The sequence below is a fragment of the Neopsephotus bourkii genome, unplaced genomic scaffold (assembly GCF_033783945.1).
Source record: "Neopsephotus bourkii isolate Nb327-2 ecotype Australia unplaced genomic scaffold, CSIRO-AGI_Nbou_v1 NB_1768, whole genome shotgun sequence".
Taxonomy (NCBI): domain Eukaryota; kingdom Metazoa; phylum Chordata; class Aves; order Psittaciformes; family Psittacidae; genus Neopsephotus; species Neopsephotus bourkii.
In genome coordinates this window covers 10,353,652-10,370,970 of record NW_026902242.1, presented here as the reverse complement: position 1 = coordinate 10,370,970, position 17,319 = coordinate 10,353,652, and the positions used below count along the sequence as shown (strand labels likewise).

The 17,319-nt window shown below is 38.5% G+C and overlaps 1 protein-coding gene across 3 annotated transcripts in view; it reads right to left on the bottom strand.

The window, feature by feature from the left end:
* The window catches only part of BCAR3 (BCAR3 adaptor protein, NSP family member), a 92,385-nt gene that overhangs the window by 11,126 nt on the left and 63,940 nt on the right, over positions 1-17,319 (bottom strand). For 2 of the 3 annotated variants that reach the window (XM_061379315.1, XM_061379313.1), the window contains exon 4: positions 786-914. In XM_061379315.1, coding sequence (XP_061235299.1) covers positions 786-914 — 129 coding nt within the window. Of the gene's footprint in view, positions 1-785; positions 915-10,721; positions 10,947-17,319 lie in introns of those variants that run through there. The other variant, XM_061379314.1, reaches the window with a different exon arrangement.

Here is a 17,319-nt window from a genome sequence, read left to right as displayed (position 1 = left end):
ACTGAGGTTTAGAAGCCTACTTACTACAGGACACCAGAATTGTCTTTTTATTATTACCTTCTGTGACAGAATCTTTCCTTTTTTTTTTTATTCTTTGTGAGTACTGCATAGTACTGGGAAGAGTCAGAGCAATCCTGTTTTTCCTGTTCTGAGTTAGTCCTTTCATGTGATAAACTCTGCATCTAACAGTTAATCTTGGTTGCAGTGTACGTGGGTGCTGTGCGGGCTCTCCTTCCCGGGGGAAGGGCAGCCTGCAGCTCCGGCCAGAGCAGGGAGCCCCGCAGGGGGAGCTCCAGGCGCTCTGGGAACTGAAACTCCAACTCAGCCACAGGTTTTAATACATTTCAAAGATGTTTGTAAGGATTAACATCAAGTTAATGCATAGATTTTGTTGTGGGACTTTTTTCCCCTCCCCCAAATTCCAGGTGCAAGAAAGAAAATACACAAAAACATCTTAGCTTTGGTTAAGAATGCCAAACTAAATTAATGTCCGTGTGCCTGAACAATATGTGGAAATAGTATTCTCATATAAAGCTTAAAAATTCCATTTCTACCTTTATCCACGCAAATCATGAAATATCTGTGTTACCTACTGTTGTCTGCCCTGAATCTTTTCCCAGCCTCATTTTATTACCAAGCTGTGATAAATACCACAGCTTTCACGCAAACAAGCATTATGTTTCTACTAAATTAACGAAGACATCAGAGATGTGTATAGTACTTAAGTACAATTCTGCTTGTCTACAAAAGCCCAAAGCATGTTTGGCAATGCAATGACCACGTACCTGCCAAGGAATACGTCCATGATACCAAGCATGGCTACGCAAGTCTTCACTGCTCAGCTGCAGTTCTTCCTCTAACTCTTTCTTCAGCTTTTCCGGGCTGTTGTCCATAACCTGCCTCTCCCTAGAAAACTGTAATAAAAGATTAAAAGCTACAACTGTGCCAAGTTTAGTGATTAACATTTTACCTGGGTTCTAACTTCCATCACATGATCAGCACCAGCCACTGGAATGCAGGTGCTGCTTTCAGCAGCCTGTCTTGGCTTCACCCTCTGCATTTGTAAAATCCAGCATTTGGTGAGATAACGTGTGATTGTTAATACACTGCACAGAACAGAGCACAGAGTTCTGTCTGTACCCCAAACTAACAGTGACACACCTACAAAGGTTACTTCCTCTTCCCAACAATATTTCTAACTATACCCACAAAAACGGAGTTGAACCCAAATGCCCTGCTCCAATATTCTTCCTCCTACTTAAACATCCATTTTCAATTCAGATTCTTTCTCCCCCACCCCCTGGAACCCATCCAATTAAGAGCATTTCAAATGCGTTGAGACAGGCTGGTCATAAATATTTCTGTTGCACTAAATTCAGTCTGACAATGTAAATTTTCAACCTTAAAGGGCCTACTTTTAATAGTCATTAAATCTGCATGTCCATGATGATCCCTTCTTAAGGGGAAAAGGTCCTGTTGCCCCATAGCACAAAACACATGAGAACTGCTTAGAGATACCTCCATCGCCACTACACAACTACTATAAAATTATCTGGACAGTTCCCAGCTTTGCCTCTTCTTAGGGTATAGCTTCCACGCTGGACCACCCTGGCTCCTAAGTCCTTCTTGTGGATGCAGTGTGGCCAACAAAGTAAAGTGCAGAATCTTCTCTAGAGAGTTGTCATGTACTGTCATAAGCTTCCCTCAGTGGAGGGAAGTTCTTTGGACTTCCTTACATCCTCCAAGGGCTGGGGACTCCAGTGCATTCTTACTGTTGTTGAAGAGTTTCCAAAGCCTAAAATACTCAAAAGATTAATTGCAGGATATTCTATGTATTGTACTGTATTGAATTGTGTGTATTCAATGTAAAATATTCTACATTGATCAAAGAATCAAAGTATACCCTCTCTCAAAAGAAAGTACAGGGAAGGAGTGAGATGTGAGAGAGGCCTCCAGCTGGAGTACAGACTAAAATGCAAGATTTTGCTTCAGTGTGTTATGGATTTCATTTTTCCTTTAGCTCTGAACATGAGCCAAAACCCACAGGTTCCCTTCACTGACACACTGATGTAAATATGCAATCCATGCATTATTCAAACACGAACTGGGAATGCTCGCCCATCAATCCCATTCTCTCTATGAACCCTGCTCTCTATAGCATTTCCTTTTTCATACTAAGCATTCACAGCACCTAACCGTGGGAGCAGGTGGCATACATTTAGCACTTGTTTCAACAGTCCTCCCTGTGATTTCAAGCAGACTGAATTACAACAGATTACTAGACAGCAGATTTCTGGTGGAATAATGCCAGAAGAGGCATTCTGCTGCCAAGACTATTTAAACATGCTGGGAGCCCAGAGAAATTCTGAGATAAATTCTCCTCTCCTCTCTGCTTTTCTCAGAGAAAACTAAGGTTTTTCTTAGACAAACACAAATCAGCATAGTAGCTTACACAGGAAGGCAAAAGAGAAAAACCACCTGGTAAAGAATCACTTGTCACCTCAGTTCTGCTTCTCTGAACCGTAACAGGGTGGTACATAACCATACAAATGTGGTTCAAAGCAGACAAGCATTTTCAACAAGGAGTAAATCCTTTGTGCTTTTGTACAGTCAAGGTCTTTCGCCAACTTCCCCGAGCCTAACCCTAACCCTGACATCCCCCTCCACCCCACATCTCTGTGACCCATCACACTAACCTAACTAAAGGACTAGCAGCACATACCTGCTGCCTTCATTTCCCAACTCCAATTGCTGGGTACCCAGTTAAAGCTGACTGACACTGATTCCAGGATTGACAGTTACCCATTTCACTACTACATCTTAGGGGATGGTAACAAGTATTACAGCATTTGTATAAACGGTAGGTAGAGTGAAGAACACACACACTGAGGATAGATTTTTCAAGAGCACCTTTACCCTGACCACACAAGGAAGTAAGTGGCTGGAGAAATTTTACAGTACCCCCTCCAATCTAAATCACAGCATTTAGTTTTAATGGCATACAAATCTCTAACACTCATAGCTGTGTATTTTGCTGATCTTCTGAAAGGAACTGCTACTTTAATTGTAATGAATTGTACTTACATTTTTGAAAGATGCTTTTGACTGAATAGAGACCTTGAAACACAAAAAACTACTGTACAGGTTGTTATCATCATTCGAAAAGCATATCACTGCACCTCAGTGGTAGGCAAAGCTACTGTAAATGGAACAGACTGCAGTACACAAATGAAATAACTGAATTTGCTTAGGAGAGCTAGATTCTTAGCCAACAAAAAGAGCTATACATCTTTGTGTTAATTTCATCCATTGTACTGACACAGATTATCTTAAAACCCCAGGATGATCAAGTTACAGATGCACATGAATTATGAATACAGCAGAGAAATCTAGACCTGCTTCTGGTTGATCAATAGATTTTTCACTACTCAAATAATGTAATGAGACACGTATTGCACTTGAAGTACATCTAGCAACACAACAAGAAAAACATTTAAGGAATCCAAACCAACCAAATGGTTAACATTCATGATTATTGGTGTGTTAACAATCCTCTCCACCATGGTCTACCACACTGAGCATATTCTGATTGCCAAAGGTCAGGTATCTCCTGAGATGAAGCAAACATGCTTAAATAACCCTTATGCAACTCTGAACTTTGTGGAAGAACTCCTGTGGCTAGCACAAATCCCAAAATACATGGCAGGGGAAACGGCCTAAGTAAGCAAGTTTAGTAATAGCATGCCTTCCTGGACAATTTTTTGTTGGTTGAGGCCAATTTCTTATACAAACCCTGCCCATTAAAGGAGAAGTGTTACCAATGATCTCACTGTAATCATATCAGCCTATCCCTTTCTATGCTAAACACTGTACTCAAGGCCCCAGGTCCTGCAAGAATCTCTGCATATGCTCATATCCACATCATGCAAGTGAACTCTCAAAAATCATTCCTGGCACAGACTACACAAGCACGTTAGTCTGTAAATAAGGAAGAGTGTAAACTTACAACATTAGCTATGGCAATGGGCTTTCTTTTAATAGAAAAGGTGACCTATTCTACACAACATGATGCAGATACTTCAGCCTCATATCTGAAGAGCACCCAAAAGCTAATGGGCAGTAATGGTATGCTGTAAATTTGCACTAACTTAACAGTGACAGACCTTCATTTACTAGTAAGTCCTCTTTTTTTTTTCCTTTAAGATGCCATCTTGACTCCTATCCAATCACAAAAAGAAACCTGAATTTACAGCTAGATTGCAAAGTGGATGGTAAAAAATTAAAGAAAAAACAGGTCTAGAGCAAAAATTAAAAGACTTCAGTATATTCTGCAGCAAAACATGGTGGAAGCAACACAGGGAAGCTTCCAGTTTAAACTCTTTCAGATTTCCAAATAGTAGCAACCCTGTCAGAGATCCCTGGAATATAAAAGCAAATCAAGTCAACAGAACTCTTTTCAATACAGATGCTTTTCCTGACTTACAAAGGACTCTCCCTAGCTATGTGCTTTCCAGAACTGTTTGTTCACATTTTAGTTGCATTGTTTCCAGTCCTGGTGCTATTTTAAGATATTCCTGCTATGCTGAGCTTTTTGTGAACAGGTCTTTAAAAGAAAAATACAAAACTACTGAGCAACAAAGTATTATCAGCCTCCAGCAGAAGCCCTCAAACTTACCTACACACCCAATGGGGAACAGAAAGCCAAGAGTTTTGGGGGGGGGCGGAATTTCCAGTCAGTAAAGTTAGTGTTTTCAATAAATGTCATGCAGGTTTATTATATTTCACAAATGATTTCTACTTCAGGGCATTAAACTAAAAGCAGATTTTTCTTACAGATGTAACAAATTACCCTTGATGTCACGTACTATTTTACTTTTTTTTTGCAAGCAAATGTTAATCTAGCATACAAAAAAATAGAAAATATCAAAGTTTAAGTAAATCTAACATCGAAGTATGATCTCAGTTAGGTAAACTTAACCAGGAATTGATCTACCACAATATGCTGTTGTTGTGAAACTTGTGAACACATGTTAATGGTAGTTTCTCACAATAATCTGCTGTTCATGCATCCAAGGGGTTACTTTCATTTGATAGATTGGCACCCTTCAAAGGAAACTCACTGTAGCAAGCTCTTGTGTCAACCATCCAGGCTGAATTTTTCACATTACAGTAATTTTTAATTGTGCTGAATAATCTACTGTTTGAGGTTGGTGATAAGCAAAATAGAAGTCCCACAGTTATTTTTGTTGCCTACTGGCAGTGGATTCTTTTCTCAGTTCATATCTCCAACAACTCCAGTGAAGTACACGTACCAATAGAGTATCAAAACAGCAGAGATGAGAATCACACAGGTTTCTACAGGAGCTTACTTCCACTGTTACTAATTCCTCTCTAAGGTGATTAAGTGGGGGTTTGGTTGGATTTTCTTTTGTTGGTTGGTTGCTGTTTTTTTTCAACAGCTTGATTTATGAGGAAGAGACTTTTACTTTATGGACACAGCTTGGAAGTGGTCCAAAATCTGTCATGTTAGATCAGCTCCTTCAGTTCTGATAACATGGAATTTCCCATCACATCTCTTCCTGTCCTTCGTGCAAAGTACTACCTACTTGAAGGGCAGCCAAGGGCTGTTACAATCACACAACTAAAGGTGGCCACCATTTCCATCCAATCTCTATTATTCCCTGGTGCTTTGCACAGCTCTGCCAGCTGATATTTAAATTGGCCCAACAGGCAGCCCTGGAACCACCTGAGCTCATGTTGCCTTGAAGAATTCAAGAAAAAAGAAAAAGGAGGTAATTCTTAGGGGTAGATAAGAACAGCTGTATGAAAACTGAAGTGTGATCTGATTGTGGAAATAAACCAGTGCCTGTCTTAAAACTTTCAATAAATGCACTTTATCTACCTAAACCAAATCTATTACACCTTTCTCCCAAATCCATCTTTTCTCTAAAACTAGAGGCCTGCTGTTTGCTTAAATACAGCACGAACTCTGAACTACAACTTCCTCAACTTGTAAAATCACTATGTCCTACAGAATCTCCAAATAAATGGAGAGATGGAAAATAGTTTGTGATAGATTAAAACCTTAAATTTTGCAAGATTTGCATAGCTTTTAGTCAAGTGGATAACTTAACAGCAAGATCAATCAACAGAAAAATATGAAGGGGGTGATGAGGCAGGGACAGGAAATACCAAGAGGGAACACAAAGATGTAAAACAAGGAAGAAAGGGGCGGATGCACAGACACTGGACACTAAAAACATCTGGAAAAGTAACAAAGGAATTAATTTTTTCTATTTATTATTATTATTGCTCTAGAGAGCAATCAACTTGTTCACATAGAAAATGAACAATCTCTTGTCAAAGTTCCAATTCTGGATCAAGATATACTTCACTGGCTGCACAGATCCCTTAAGTCTCTAACTCTGCACTCCTGTGATCCTGATCAGAATAACTGACTGGCACTATGAGCATTTATTTTTATTAATTTAGTCACATCAATTCATAACATGGTTTAATTTTAATTATAATGAGTACAACATATTTAATTTCACTTATAACTCCACTCATCAGCCACCAAGACCAACAGACTTGCACCAGGCATTTAAACAATACCCATGAGCAAACACAGAACATTCTTGTTGGCCTTTACTTTCTCCTCTACACTAAACTAGTACCATTGACAAAGAGCACATGGACAAAGTTTTTTGGTTTGGTTTTTTTTTTTTTTTCCAGAAGGAGCTAACAGGGAAAAGGGAGTTTCTAAATTTAGGAAACCAATTCATAATTAACTTGGAAATTTTGAACAACTGTGGCAATGCTCTTCACAGGTGCAGTTTTTTCTTCATCTTCCAGAGCACACAGAGCTCACTCAGGACTGTAACAAGCACTGTATTAAGTAATGGGAGGTACAAAATGGGTGTTAGAAGTCTCTCTGCATATATGACAGCCAGCTTCTGTGGGATTTTAGTTTTCTTTATCACTAATTGTTGTTTGAGACATAGAACATCTATAAAAACTTTCACTATGCCCAAGATACTGGAGAGAAATTTTGAACCACTCAGAGAATTAACATAGGAGGATGGTAATTTTGAAGCCACAAGATTTCTGTGTGCTTGTTTAGACAACAGGTGACAACTTTTGAGGTTACTGATGAAAAGATAACAAATCACCATGAAAACTTCCATCATGACTGTGACAGCTCTTTCAAATCAAATACACTCCATCATGGACATGTTCCCAGTCTGCCTGACATTTACAGAAAAGCTGCCATCTTTTTATTAACTAGCAAGATGTTTGGGAGGAGGAAAATAAAGGCTTCTAATATCAACTTAAGCTTAATGTTAGCTGAAGGTAATGGGAAGACTTAATTCTAGTGCACTATGCATTCACTTTCCACTACAACACTACACTGATAACAAATCCTTAACTTTCTAGAAGACCACATCCAGAGCTAGGAGGACAGCCTCATTTCTAGAATATGGATCCTGAGAAATCCTGAGTTTGAGTTAGCCAAATCCTTATCTCCTCACTCAGTGACTGTGGGAGTTCTGACTAACAAATCAAAAGGATTTTAGAAGCTGTGTTTTTTTGTTTTAATCTAAGAAATACCTAAATGAAAGGTATTACCAAGAAGTTAAATGCAAAAGTATCTACTCGGCAATGTTCCCTTTCCCACAGAACAGGAATCATTTACACAGTACCAGTGGTTCTTGTGCTATCTATATATTTAAGATAGACAGTACACTGGGGTGAAAATTTAATAAACTGTCTAAAATTACCATGGGAAACTGAAAAACAATTACATAATATCAGACTCATTAAACCCCAAACTCAGCAGGAAGGCAACGGGGGATCAAAGTTCAGAGAGCTAGACAAAATTTTACACCATTTTGGTAAGTCAATCTCTGCCTGCCATTCTGGCCCTCCCCAGCACCACCACATCTAACATCAAAAAGGCAGGCCCATAATGTTGGGTGGTGATGACTTATACTCATGTTATCAAATCCAACTGCCTCCACATACATGCTGAAACTGGATACATGAAGCCTGAGGATGCCAGCAAAACAGATTTAGATCACCACATACTGAAGAAATGTTAATTAAGATCTACTATCTATAAAAAGTATTTGCAATTCATCCAAGATAAAAGATGGCACTTGCAAAAAGTAGCTTACTTATAAAAGGCTTCTTACGCATGCCACATTCATAGCATTAGTACATTACCCAGTAATGAGCTAGATCAATGTGTTGGAAGTTTTGACAGACCTGATAATTTGAGTGGCTTTCCCCTTTTGCACAGCTTCATCTGAGGGTGAATCATGGCAGAGAGCTAAGAATGAAAATACTTGAACTTCAAGGTCTTCCCTCCAATCATTACAACTATACTAGTTACAACTAAAAGACCCTGTCATGGCTAAGTTAACTTTATAAATTTAGACCTCTTTATTTTTTAAGTCACCATTTATCACTGATTTTGTCTTAGTTCTTCCCAAAAAATGCAAAAAATGAAGAACAGTATTTTGTCTTGGATGTGGCATTAAGTCCCAATTCAGAATTCTCTCAACTTTTTTTCCTTTTGAATCAAACACAAACCCCTGTCTTGAAGTTTCCCTTCATTTTCCTCAAATGTAGAAACCGACCTTAGCTATAAGCAGCTGTTAATACCAAATGGGATTGTCAGAAGTACTGACGCATCATGACTGAAGAATGAGTAGACCCATGTTCGGATATTCTGCACTGATCATTATATTTTCTATTAACATGAGAAAACAAACAAAACATCTGTTACTGGGATCCTGATTTCACACACTAAAATTAAGTACAGCAAAATGCGAGTATTCAAGTGCTGTACTGTTTCCTGTGTTTTGACAGGACACAAGAAGGCACCTCTGAGCTTGGCCACATACTGTTTCCCATTAAATCAGACAACATAATTACAACTGAATCCAGTAAGAACCTAAATCTCTCAGGGGTAGCTGCAGACTTCAGCAGCTCAGTTATGGATCAATTTGGTATTTCATTACGATTATAATTACCATAAAAACTAAAAATTCATCTCATTTTGCTTGAGGTGCTATGTTTTCATGAATTAAGTAAGAAGCCGCCTTAGGTCAGGTGTTCAGACCATTCTAGGCACTTTGGCATATATAGAAAGTACATAATTTGGTCCCAAGGTGCAGACCTCACTTGATTTGGCCACTAGCTGTTTGTATACCTACAGCCACTTTCTCTTAAGCAAATGCATCCCCATTTCCTACCATCAGAACGTCTTAAAATAGCACTTCAGAGTCAACTAATGCTAAATCTGCAAGCTGGAAAGCATGCATTCAAATCTATTTTAAATGCTGCAAATCTCTTTAAATAGAACCTTATTTTTGAAAGAGCCCAGCTGTAATTTGTTTCTGCATAAAAGGATTTATTTTTTACCTTCCATACACCAAACACTATTAATGTTTCAGTTTCTCTAGAGGCTGTATGGATTAGACTAAATGGAAAGTTGCCATGACAACACCACTGTTATTTTAAGGATTAGAAATTCATGCCAAGTCAAATAAAGGGCATGCATGGTCAAGAACAACAGTTTTGTAACTGTTCTGACAGCCAACAATAAAACCCGACACAATTTCAAAACTTTTAGAACAGAAGAGTTAAGCCTTATCCCTACAATCACAACAAAAATGAAAATTAGTTACAGTAACAGGAGAGCAGTTTTAGCTCTATTCTGATAACTTCTGACACTTTTCTCAGTGAGAAAAAAAAACAGTCTGATCAGAGTCACTGTGCCCAGAAGACTGAGCCCCACATCCCACTTTCGAAATGGACAGTTAAAAGGGTAAATCACTGGAGGAGGGAGAAGGGGGGCAGCTCTTCCCCACTTTTAAGTGCCTCCATCAAAGTTAGAAAGCTGACAGGCCAGAAGATAGCAACCTTCACATCCTTCTTCATTGGAAGCACTCCACAAAAATCTATACACATTACACAGTGATTTACAGAGCTGATGCTATGTTATTCAAGGAATAATTCAAGCATAAATCTTCAATAAAAAGACAGCAAAGCTTAGGCATAGCTCACAGATCCTCAGAAGTATTTAGGTACCCCACCTGAGTACAATTCAACTCCCAAGTAACTTTCACAATTCTGCAAGTGTGGCTCAAAATGTTTCTAAAAGCTTTTTTTTTTTTTTTTTTATTTAGTGCATACAGTGCATTTTTGCATAAAGTGAAAGATGCCCCTGCCTATGGGAGGAAGTTTGGACTAGAGAATCTAAAGGCTCCTTCCAAACTAAGCATTCTATGAGTATATAATTTTGTGTATTTTGTAATTTTATAAGTTAAAAAACGTTAGGACAAGTCTAAAATTGTCTTAAGTTCTTAAAACCCCCGAGCTTCTGAGCACAACTCACTATATTTTCAGTAAGTAGATGAAAAAGTTAGGGAACCAAATGGTCCGATCAGTTATATTCTGAAAACGTGATTTGCTAAAATGCTCTTCAGCAAGTTCCAAACCAGGGCATTTTGCACTGAGTGCCCAAACATACAGTCAGCTTCAGGCTCATAAAACTGAGAGCTGTTTAAGCTTCAATCTGAGATGAGATGTTCTTTAGGACAGAAACACACTGTACCCAACCATCATATAAAAACAAACACTTCTGAGCAAAACCTAAAAGCATTACTGAGAAGCACACTGTTTATTTAGTGCTATCAAAAAAGGGCACCTACCTTGACTCTGATAATAGACTTACGATGATAAAAGCAGCAAATTGCTGCAATCAGCATTTGAAAAACATTATAATCCTTCGGCATTTTCAGTTCTGCTGCTTGTGGTTCCTCAAGGCTGAAGATAAACAGCCGCTATTAGCAGTTTTCAGAGGTTTAGCAAGCTTTTTACTAACACTACTGCCTGGTAGAGCTGCTCACCCCCTACTCACATATCCGTCCACGGCACTTCCACAGCCAAAGCTGATACTATCAAGTCGGTGGCCGCTGGCATGCTTGCTTCCAGCATGCCATACAGAGAGTGTCAGAAGCCTCATGTGATCTGTTTCACTCACCAGTGAAATTCTAGCTCTTCTATCTTGGTATCCCCTGCCTCAGAGATGTATTTAAGCTATCAGTTCAAGCCAAACTTTTCTTCTTGAAGAGATACAATACCTGACTGTCTCCCTGTGCTGATAAAGGCTTAATCTGTTGCTCCAGCTCAATCACACATCTCTATCTGCGTCATCAACAATATATACACAAAACACATAAAAGGAAAAAAACCAAGAGGAAAAACAGTTGATTACTGTTTGATGACTGTTCCTCTTCATACTTGGATAAGAATTACACCTTTAGAGCTTAAGTTACCAAAGAAAATTATAAATATGTTTATTTGTTATTAGGAAGCCTCTGGCAAGCAGTCCTTGGAAAAAAAATAGCACAAAATCAACACTGTCAGCATGAACACTATTAGTGGTGCAACCAAGGTACCTTTAGTATTTAAAGCTAGCAATGGACAGCTTTGGCTTGGTGACAGTCCCATGGGATTGTGCATAATGCTAGAGAAAAAGAACTGAATTCAGGAACACTTCTGATTTGGCAAAGTAAACAAGCACTAAAAATAAAAAGCAACATTTTTATTTATTATTCTATTCTCTTGCACAGTGCAATTCGTAGCTTACTGACCATTACATTACTCAAAGAATCCATCCTACATACCTCAAGGCCCTCTCAATAACAAAGGCAAAAGGCAAATAACTCTGCTAATTGCAATAGCTGTCAGGGACAAGACCTCAACTCTGCAACAGCTCAGTTAACAGCACTGGTGAAAGGAAACAAAATATACTAGATTGAGGAGTACAAGATATCCTGTAACACTTAAAAAAGAGAACCTTTGAAGAGATCAGTCATTTATAACTGGGATGGTACCGAAAAGTCCAGAAGTCACAGACATTTCAGATCTCAGATTAGGAATAAGTTAGTCCCAAGGAGTGGAAAAGTTTCTTGCCTTTTTCATCAGTAACATACATTCCATAGTTAGGAGTGCACATATATTAAATACTTATTGATGTTACTTGCAAGACAATACTTCTCACCTAATAATAGAGCACTTTCTTCCTACACTGGCTGAACAATGTGAGTGCCCTCAGTGCTTGCATCAAGCAATGAGACTTGGCACATAAACCAAGAAGTAGCACTGGAATTTACACAAAGATTCTCAATCATCATAAAAACCCACAACTTTCCTAAAAACTGAGGGTTGGAGTGGCTGTCCTGATGGAGCTCAACATGAAGCACTTCACAGTAGCTTGATGCGGTACTTGTGACAACAGAGAAGATGCAGTACCCTTTATCTACTTCCTAATTTGTCAAGTTCTAGATTGCAAATCCAACCACTATTGTAGTTCACTAGTTAACACACGCATATTTCCACCAGTCTCAATAGCTTCACGTGTACTTTCACGTCTTACAGAAAGACCTGTTAGTTTTGCAACTTCTTGTATGACTCATTTACCCAGGGATACACCGGAATTAGAATTGATAAAGTTCTCTACGTGTAGTTTGAACTATATAATTCTTAATATAGTTTCTTCCCCCAAAACAAGTAGTAAAAACACAGGGGAGGCAAAGAATTAAGTTTTTGCATATGTACATATGTATAATACATATGTACCTTCCCAAACCTTTTTAACAGGGCTTACACTCCCCCTCTAGTCCTTCCCCCCCGAGAGCAAAGGGACATAAGCAACGTATCTTCAACAGATTCCCTGAGTTGTAGGCACAATCTCCCCCTTCAATGGGAATAGCACTGCTCAATCTAGAAAGTAAATTTGGCCTAATATGTATTCAACGTGGGCATGTCTATTTTTCATCTGAAAGGCTTGTTACTAAGCAGCACTGAAAAAAGTTGAAGTGCTACATCCACAGCTACATGAACAACAGGGCATAAATTACAAATGGTAATTGCCTGTTCCTTATTTCCTGTCTGTAGTGGAGTAAGTAAAGAATCAAAAATTACGTACGCTGTGAGAATGCCAGAAATAATGAACCTTAAAAAATAATACTGTACGATTTCACACAGCAGTTGCTGACACTTTTTGTCAACAGTATTAACTGGCAGGAAAGAGGGTGCTTTATTTAGATAGCGAATCTTTTTTTTTAATAAAGCTAATGGGATTTTTGTTTTATTTAAGGTTAACACGACTTCTGCACATACAGTTCAATAAAGGGATGACATTTTTAGGAGTCAGAAGCAGAGGCTTTGCATGACTGTGACACAGCAGTATGAAAATTGAGACTACTGAATCTCAAAAAGTACATGAGAAGCCCCTGGTAATAGTATGCTAGTTCCTGCACTGCTGCTTTCAGCCAGCATGACTGAGAACAGCCTTCAGGCTGCTCCGAATTACACTTCATATGTAGATAAGATTTACACTTGTAAATTTTGACTCAGAGAAACAAAGGAGGGTTTAGCCATATTTTCCCTCACCTGTCCTGCAACAATTTGCTGGTACTTTGTGTTCTTAGACTCTACACATGAGAAATAAAGCATCTGTTTCTTGCACCTTAGAATATACAATCTTTCCGCTAAGTCAAGTTATTGATGTATTTATAATGCCCTTCAGCACCAACAGCTCAACCATCAGCTTCATTTCTTTGTTTTCAAAGATTCTTGCCAAGAACCTTAAAATACTGATAATCCCTTCATCTGTTTCTAAGAATAGCTGGCTATAGCAGTTTTTATAAGTATGCTTATTCTGAAAGGATTTCTAAATTCATAGAATTCAAGGCCCCTTGAGTTTAAGGACACTTTATCATATATTCTATGTTGAGCTCCTAATAGTCCATCAGGAAGATAAAGTGTCTCTGCTGACCTGACTCTAGATTTATTCAGGGTGTTTTCATGGTCTGGTCTAAATTACACTCACCCAGCACTGCATACTGGGACTGTTTCCCTGACACAGCTAAACTCTGTCCAGCTCCACTCTCACAGCACGCTGTATAGGCAGGAGTCTGAAGCCTTCATAGTGGTTAGTGTGAACCTGCCCTGGGGGAATCCTCTTAGGCTGCTATAATTGTACAGGTTAAATAAAACACAATGTAGGGATAATTTCTTTAGGAGGGTTCGGTTTCTTTTTCTCTCATCACAAGAATATGCCTTCAAAGTTTTAAGTGGCTTTAGTAAAGCAATCGAACTCCATAAAAACATAAATGTTTGAAAACTCACAAGCAGTTAGATCTACAAGAAACTATTTTGAACCAAATACCACCCATGTTCGTGGAAGTGCTTATAATTCACACACAGGATTTGTGATTTCATGTTACAGAGAAGTAACTTCGAACTAAATTAGACGAGGGAACTGGTGGCTTGCCACTGCTACAAATCATTAACAATTTAAATCAGCCTAACACTATACAGTGAAATACATGTAATGCTTTAGATTTCTCTCCACTAAACGAAAGTAACCAGAAAGCCATCTGTAAACACAGAAGGCATGGTGTACTGTACAAGGGTCAATCACAAACATCTGATATGATACACCATGCAGCCAAGCCAGAGCACACAGCTCACTGTGGACTGATGATATCATACAGAATACAGGAAAATCCTTATTACCCAGTGCATATGCATATACACTGAGTACCTATGGCTATAAAATGGTACATGTAAGGTTGCAACAAAGTACACTATGAATAAAATTTGAAAGAAAAAGTAACCCAAAGAAAATCAAAGCATTTAAATCTTCAGATTGAAACATTCTTCATTTAATACATAAGACTTTATAACTAGGTATTTCTTCTTTTTAATGAAAGTCAGGAAACAGGGGACAACTGCTAAATAATTTGTCCATGGAAACAACATCTTCACAATGCCTATTAACATTAAGTTTCAGTACTTAAGCCCTTCAGACACAGTCCATAACCTCTAACAACGTTCTGGGGGCGATGCCTCCAAGTACAAGCAGTGCCTAACTGCTTGTTGGGCACTACAAACAAGCCAACTGCTTGTTTACAGCTGAACACTTTTGAAAGTGTAGAATAAGTGGAAGGAAGAGGATGACAATACTGTCAGCAAGCGTAGCTTACTTTCATCTGTCCCTAACTCAACTGTCTGAAGTCTCACCACCTGGCTCATGTCCTACCATACCTGTGTGAATTCTTAACAGAACTGACTCTTTCATGTTCTCTTCTATAATCTCATTTCCTGCATGCTGTTGCTGCAGCTTCTGAGCATAAATCAATAGAGCTGGCAGCAACTGTAATTACACTTGTTTGCAGTACACAGGCGTGGTATGGGAGAGGTTGGCGTAATTTCTTCCTTGTCTCTATCGCAGTTCCATGAGGCAAAGTCAGAAATATGCTGCAGTTGTACGGGAATAGTGAGAAACCAGAATTTGCATCTATTTAGCTTTCAATGCTGCTTGAATAAATAAATACATTTGAAAATTTGACTGACATAAAACCCAGACTGGCAGGTATAAGAATAAAGTGTCCAACCAGCTTACGAGCTGCCTACTGGGTCCTAATTTGTACTTTAAGACACCCAACTACCTTTGGAAAAATCTGTTTTTTTTATAACTAGACATACAACCTTTAAAGTCATCTGGCAATAGGCACAGTTTTCCTACTAGTTATCTCCCTGTTAAGAAGCCATCAGCAGGTACAACTGATCCCACCAAAAACTAGTACATATTTTTGAGCTCCATCTACTGTCTGCCAACCCATGTACAAACAAAACGAATTTTGTAATGCTTCACCTGTCTTTCCTTACATTTATTCATTGGATTGAGGGAACGGGGGAAGGGAAGAAAGAAAATATGAAAAGGCATGAACTTCCTTTTGTTCAGAATTAGTTCACAATTTATGGTTATATTTTCTTCTCTTCCTGCTGGCTGTCATTAATCTAACTTTAGCTTTGCTGGACAGCACAAAAGAGCTCCTCTTGCATATAAAAAGATGCCATTAACACAACTGCTAACTTCAGAGTTCCGTTTTTGAAAGCTTCCCCAGTCCTGTCAACATAAAGTGTTTGTTTGTCTGAGATTTATACCAATTCCAAATACAATTCAAACATGAACAAATTCCATAACTTCACATTTAAAAATCAGCTATTTACCTAAAATTCCTGAATACCCGAAAATACTTCCTTTTTATATAAAGGGAGATTTTGGAAGTTTAGCACTCAAAAATAAAACTCACAAGTCACTTGGGCTCTGTCACAGCTCAGTTTTTCAAAAGCCTTTATAAGGGGCCTGTCTCCCTCCCACATTTTTGCACAATACACTCTGATGAAGCAAAAGCAACAAGCTCACCTCAGCTCATATACCTCCTTTTCAAAAGGGAATTAACGGAAGGATTTGAAGGCATAGAGGTATTCTACATGGCCAACATAGCATTATATTCCCTCATTTGCGCAGGTGCTTAGCTCCTAATAGTATCCAACATATAAAAACTCAAAGCTTCTCCTTTGCCACACATCTCTATTGATGGCATCCCAACTGAAATGTACTAATACTCCTCCTGCCCTCTCCACAGGGCAAACTATGTCAACAGAATGTCTCCAAAAAGAACCAAGATGTACAGACACACTGAGTGTACCAGTCTTGCTCTAATTACTATCTATAAGCATAGCGCCTACCTATAAACTAAGAGATTAGGAACTTTATAGCTTTTATCAGTAAAGCGTACCTGAACTGGTTATTAATAATCTGCCTTTCACAAGCTGTATACTCACTCCCCCTTGTGGTTCACACGCTTATAGACATTTAAAAACCAGCTGCAGTAGGGCATTGCTACAAAGGAGCTAAATATAAATATTTTCATGTTCAGTCAACTTTTGGTATTAGTCCATCTTCAGCTTTACGAAAAGGATCCAACCACATCAGTAACTATCACCTTTAAGGCGTAACTCCTCTGGAACACCATGCATTAAAAAAAAGCCCCAAAAGGATACAAAAGTAAATATTCCACACAGGAGACACAGTTAAGCAACAGCTAAGAAAAAATCAACACAGAATTTGTTAGACTACAGTCAGATCTTTGCTGCTGTTAACAGTTTAAATATTTCATGCGAAAAGGAGTACAATTCTATGTGGTATTCATACCTTTTATATATATATATATATATACACACACACACACCCCCCCCATTCATGTATGTATATAAAAGCCTACCATAAGCTGCAAGAACTCCAGCTGAAACTATCACACAGATATAGCTTTTTTTTCTAGTGTCAACTGGCAAGTGTTTGCACAGAAATTGAAAACGGAAAGAAAATCAAATTGACTGTACAAGTAAATTAAGGTTTATGCCCTTTACTGCTCAGTCCACACTCAA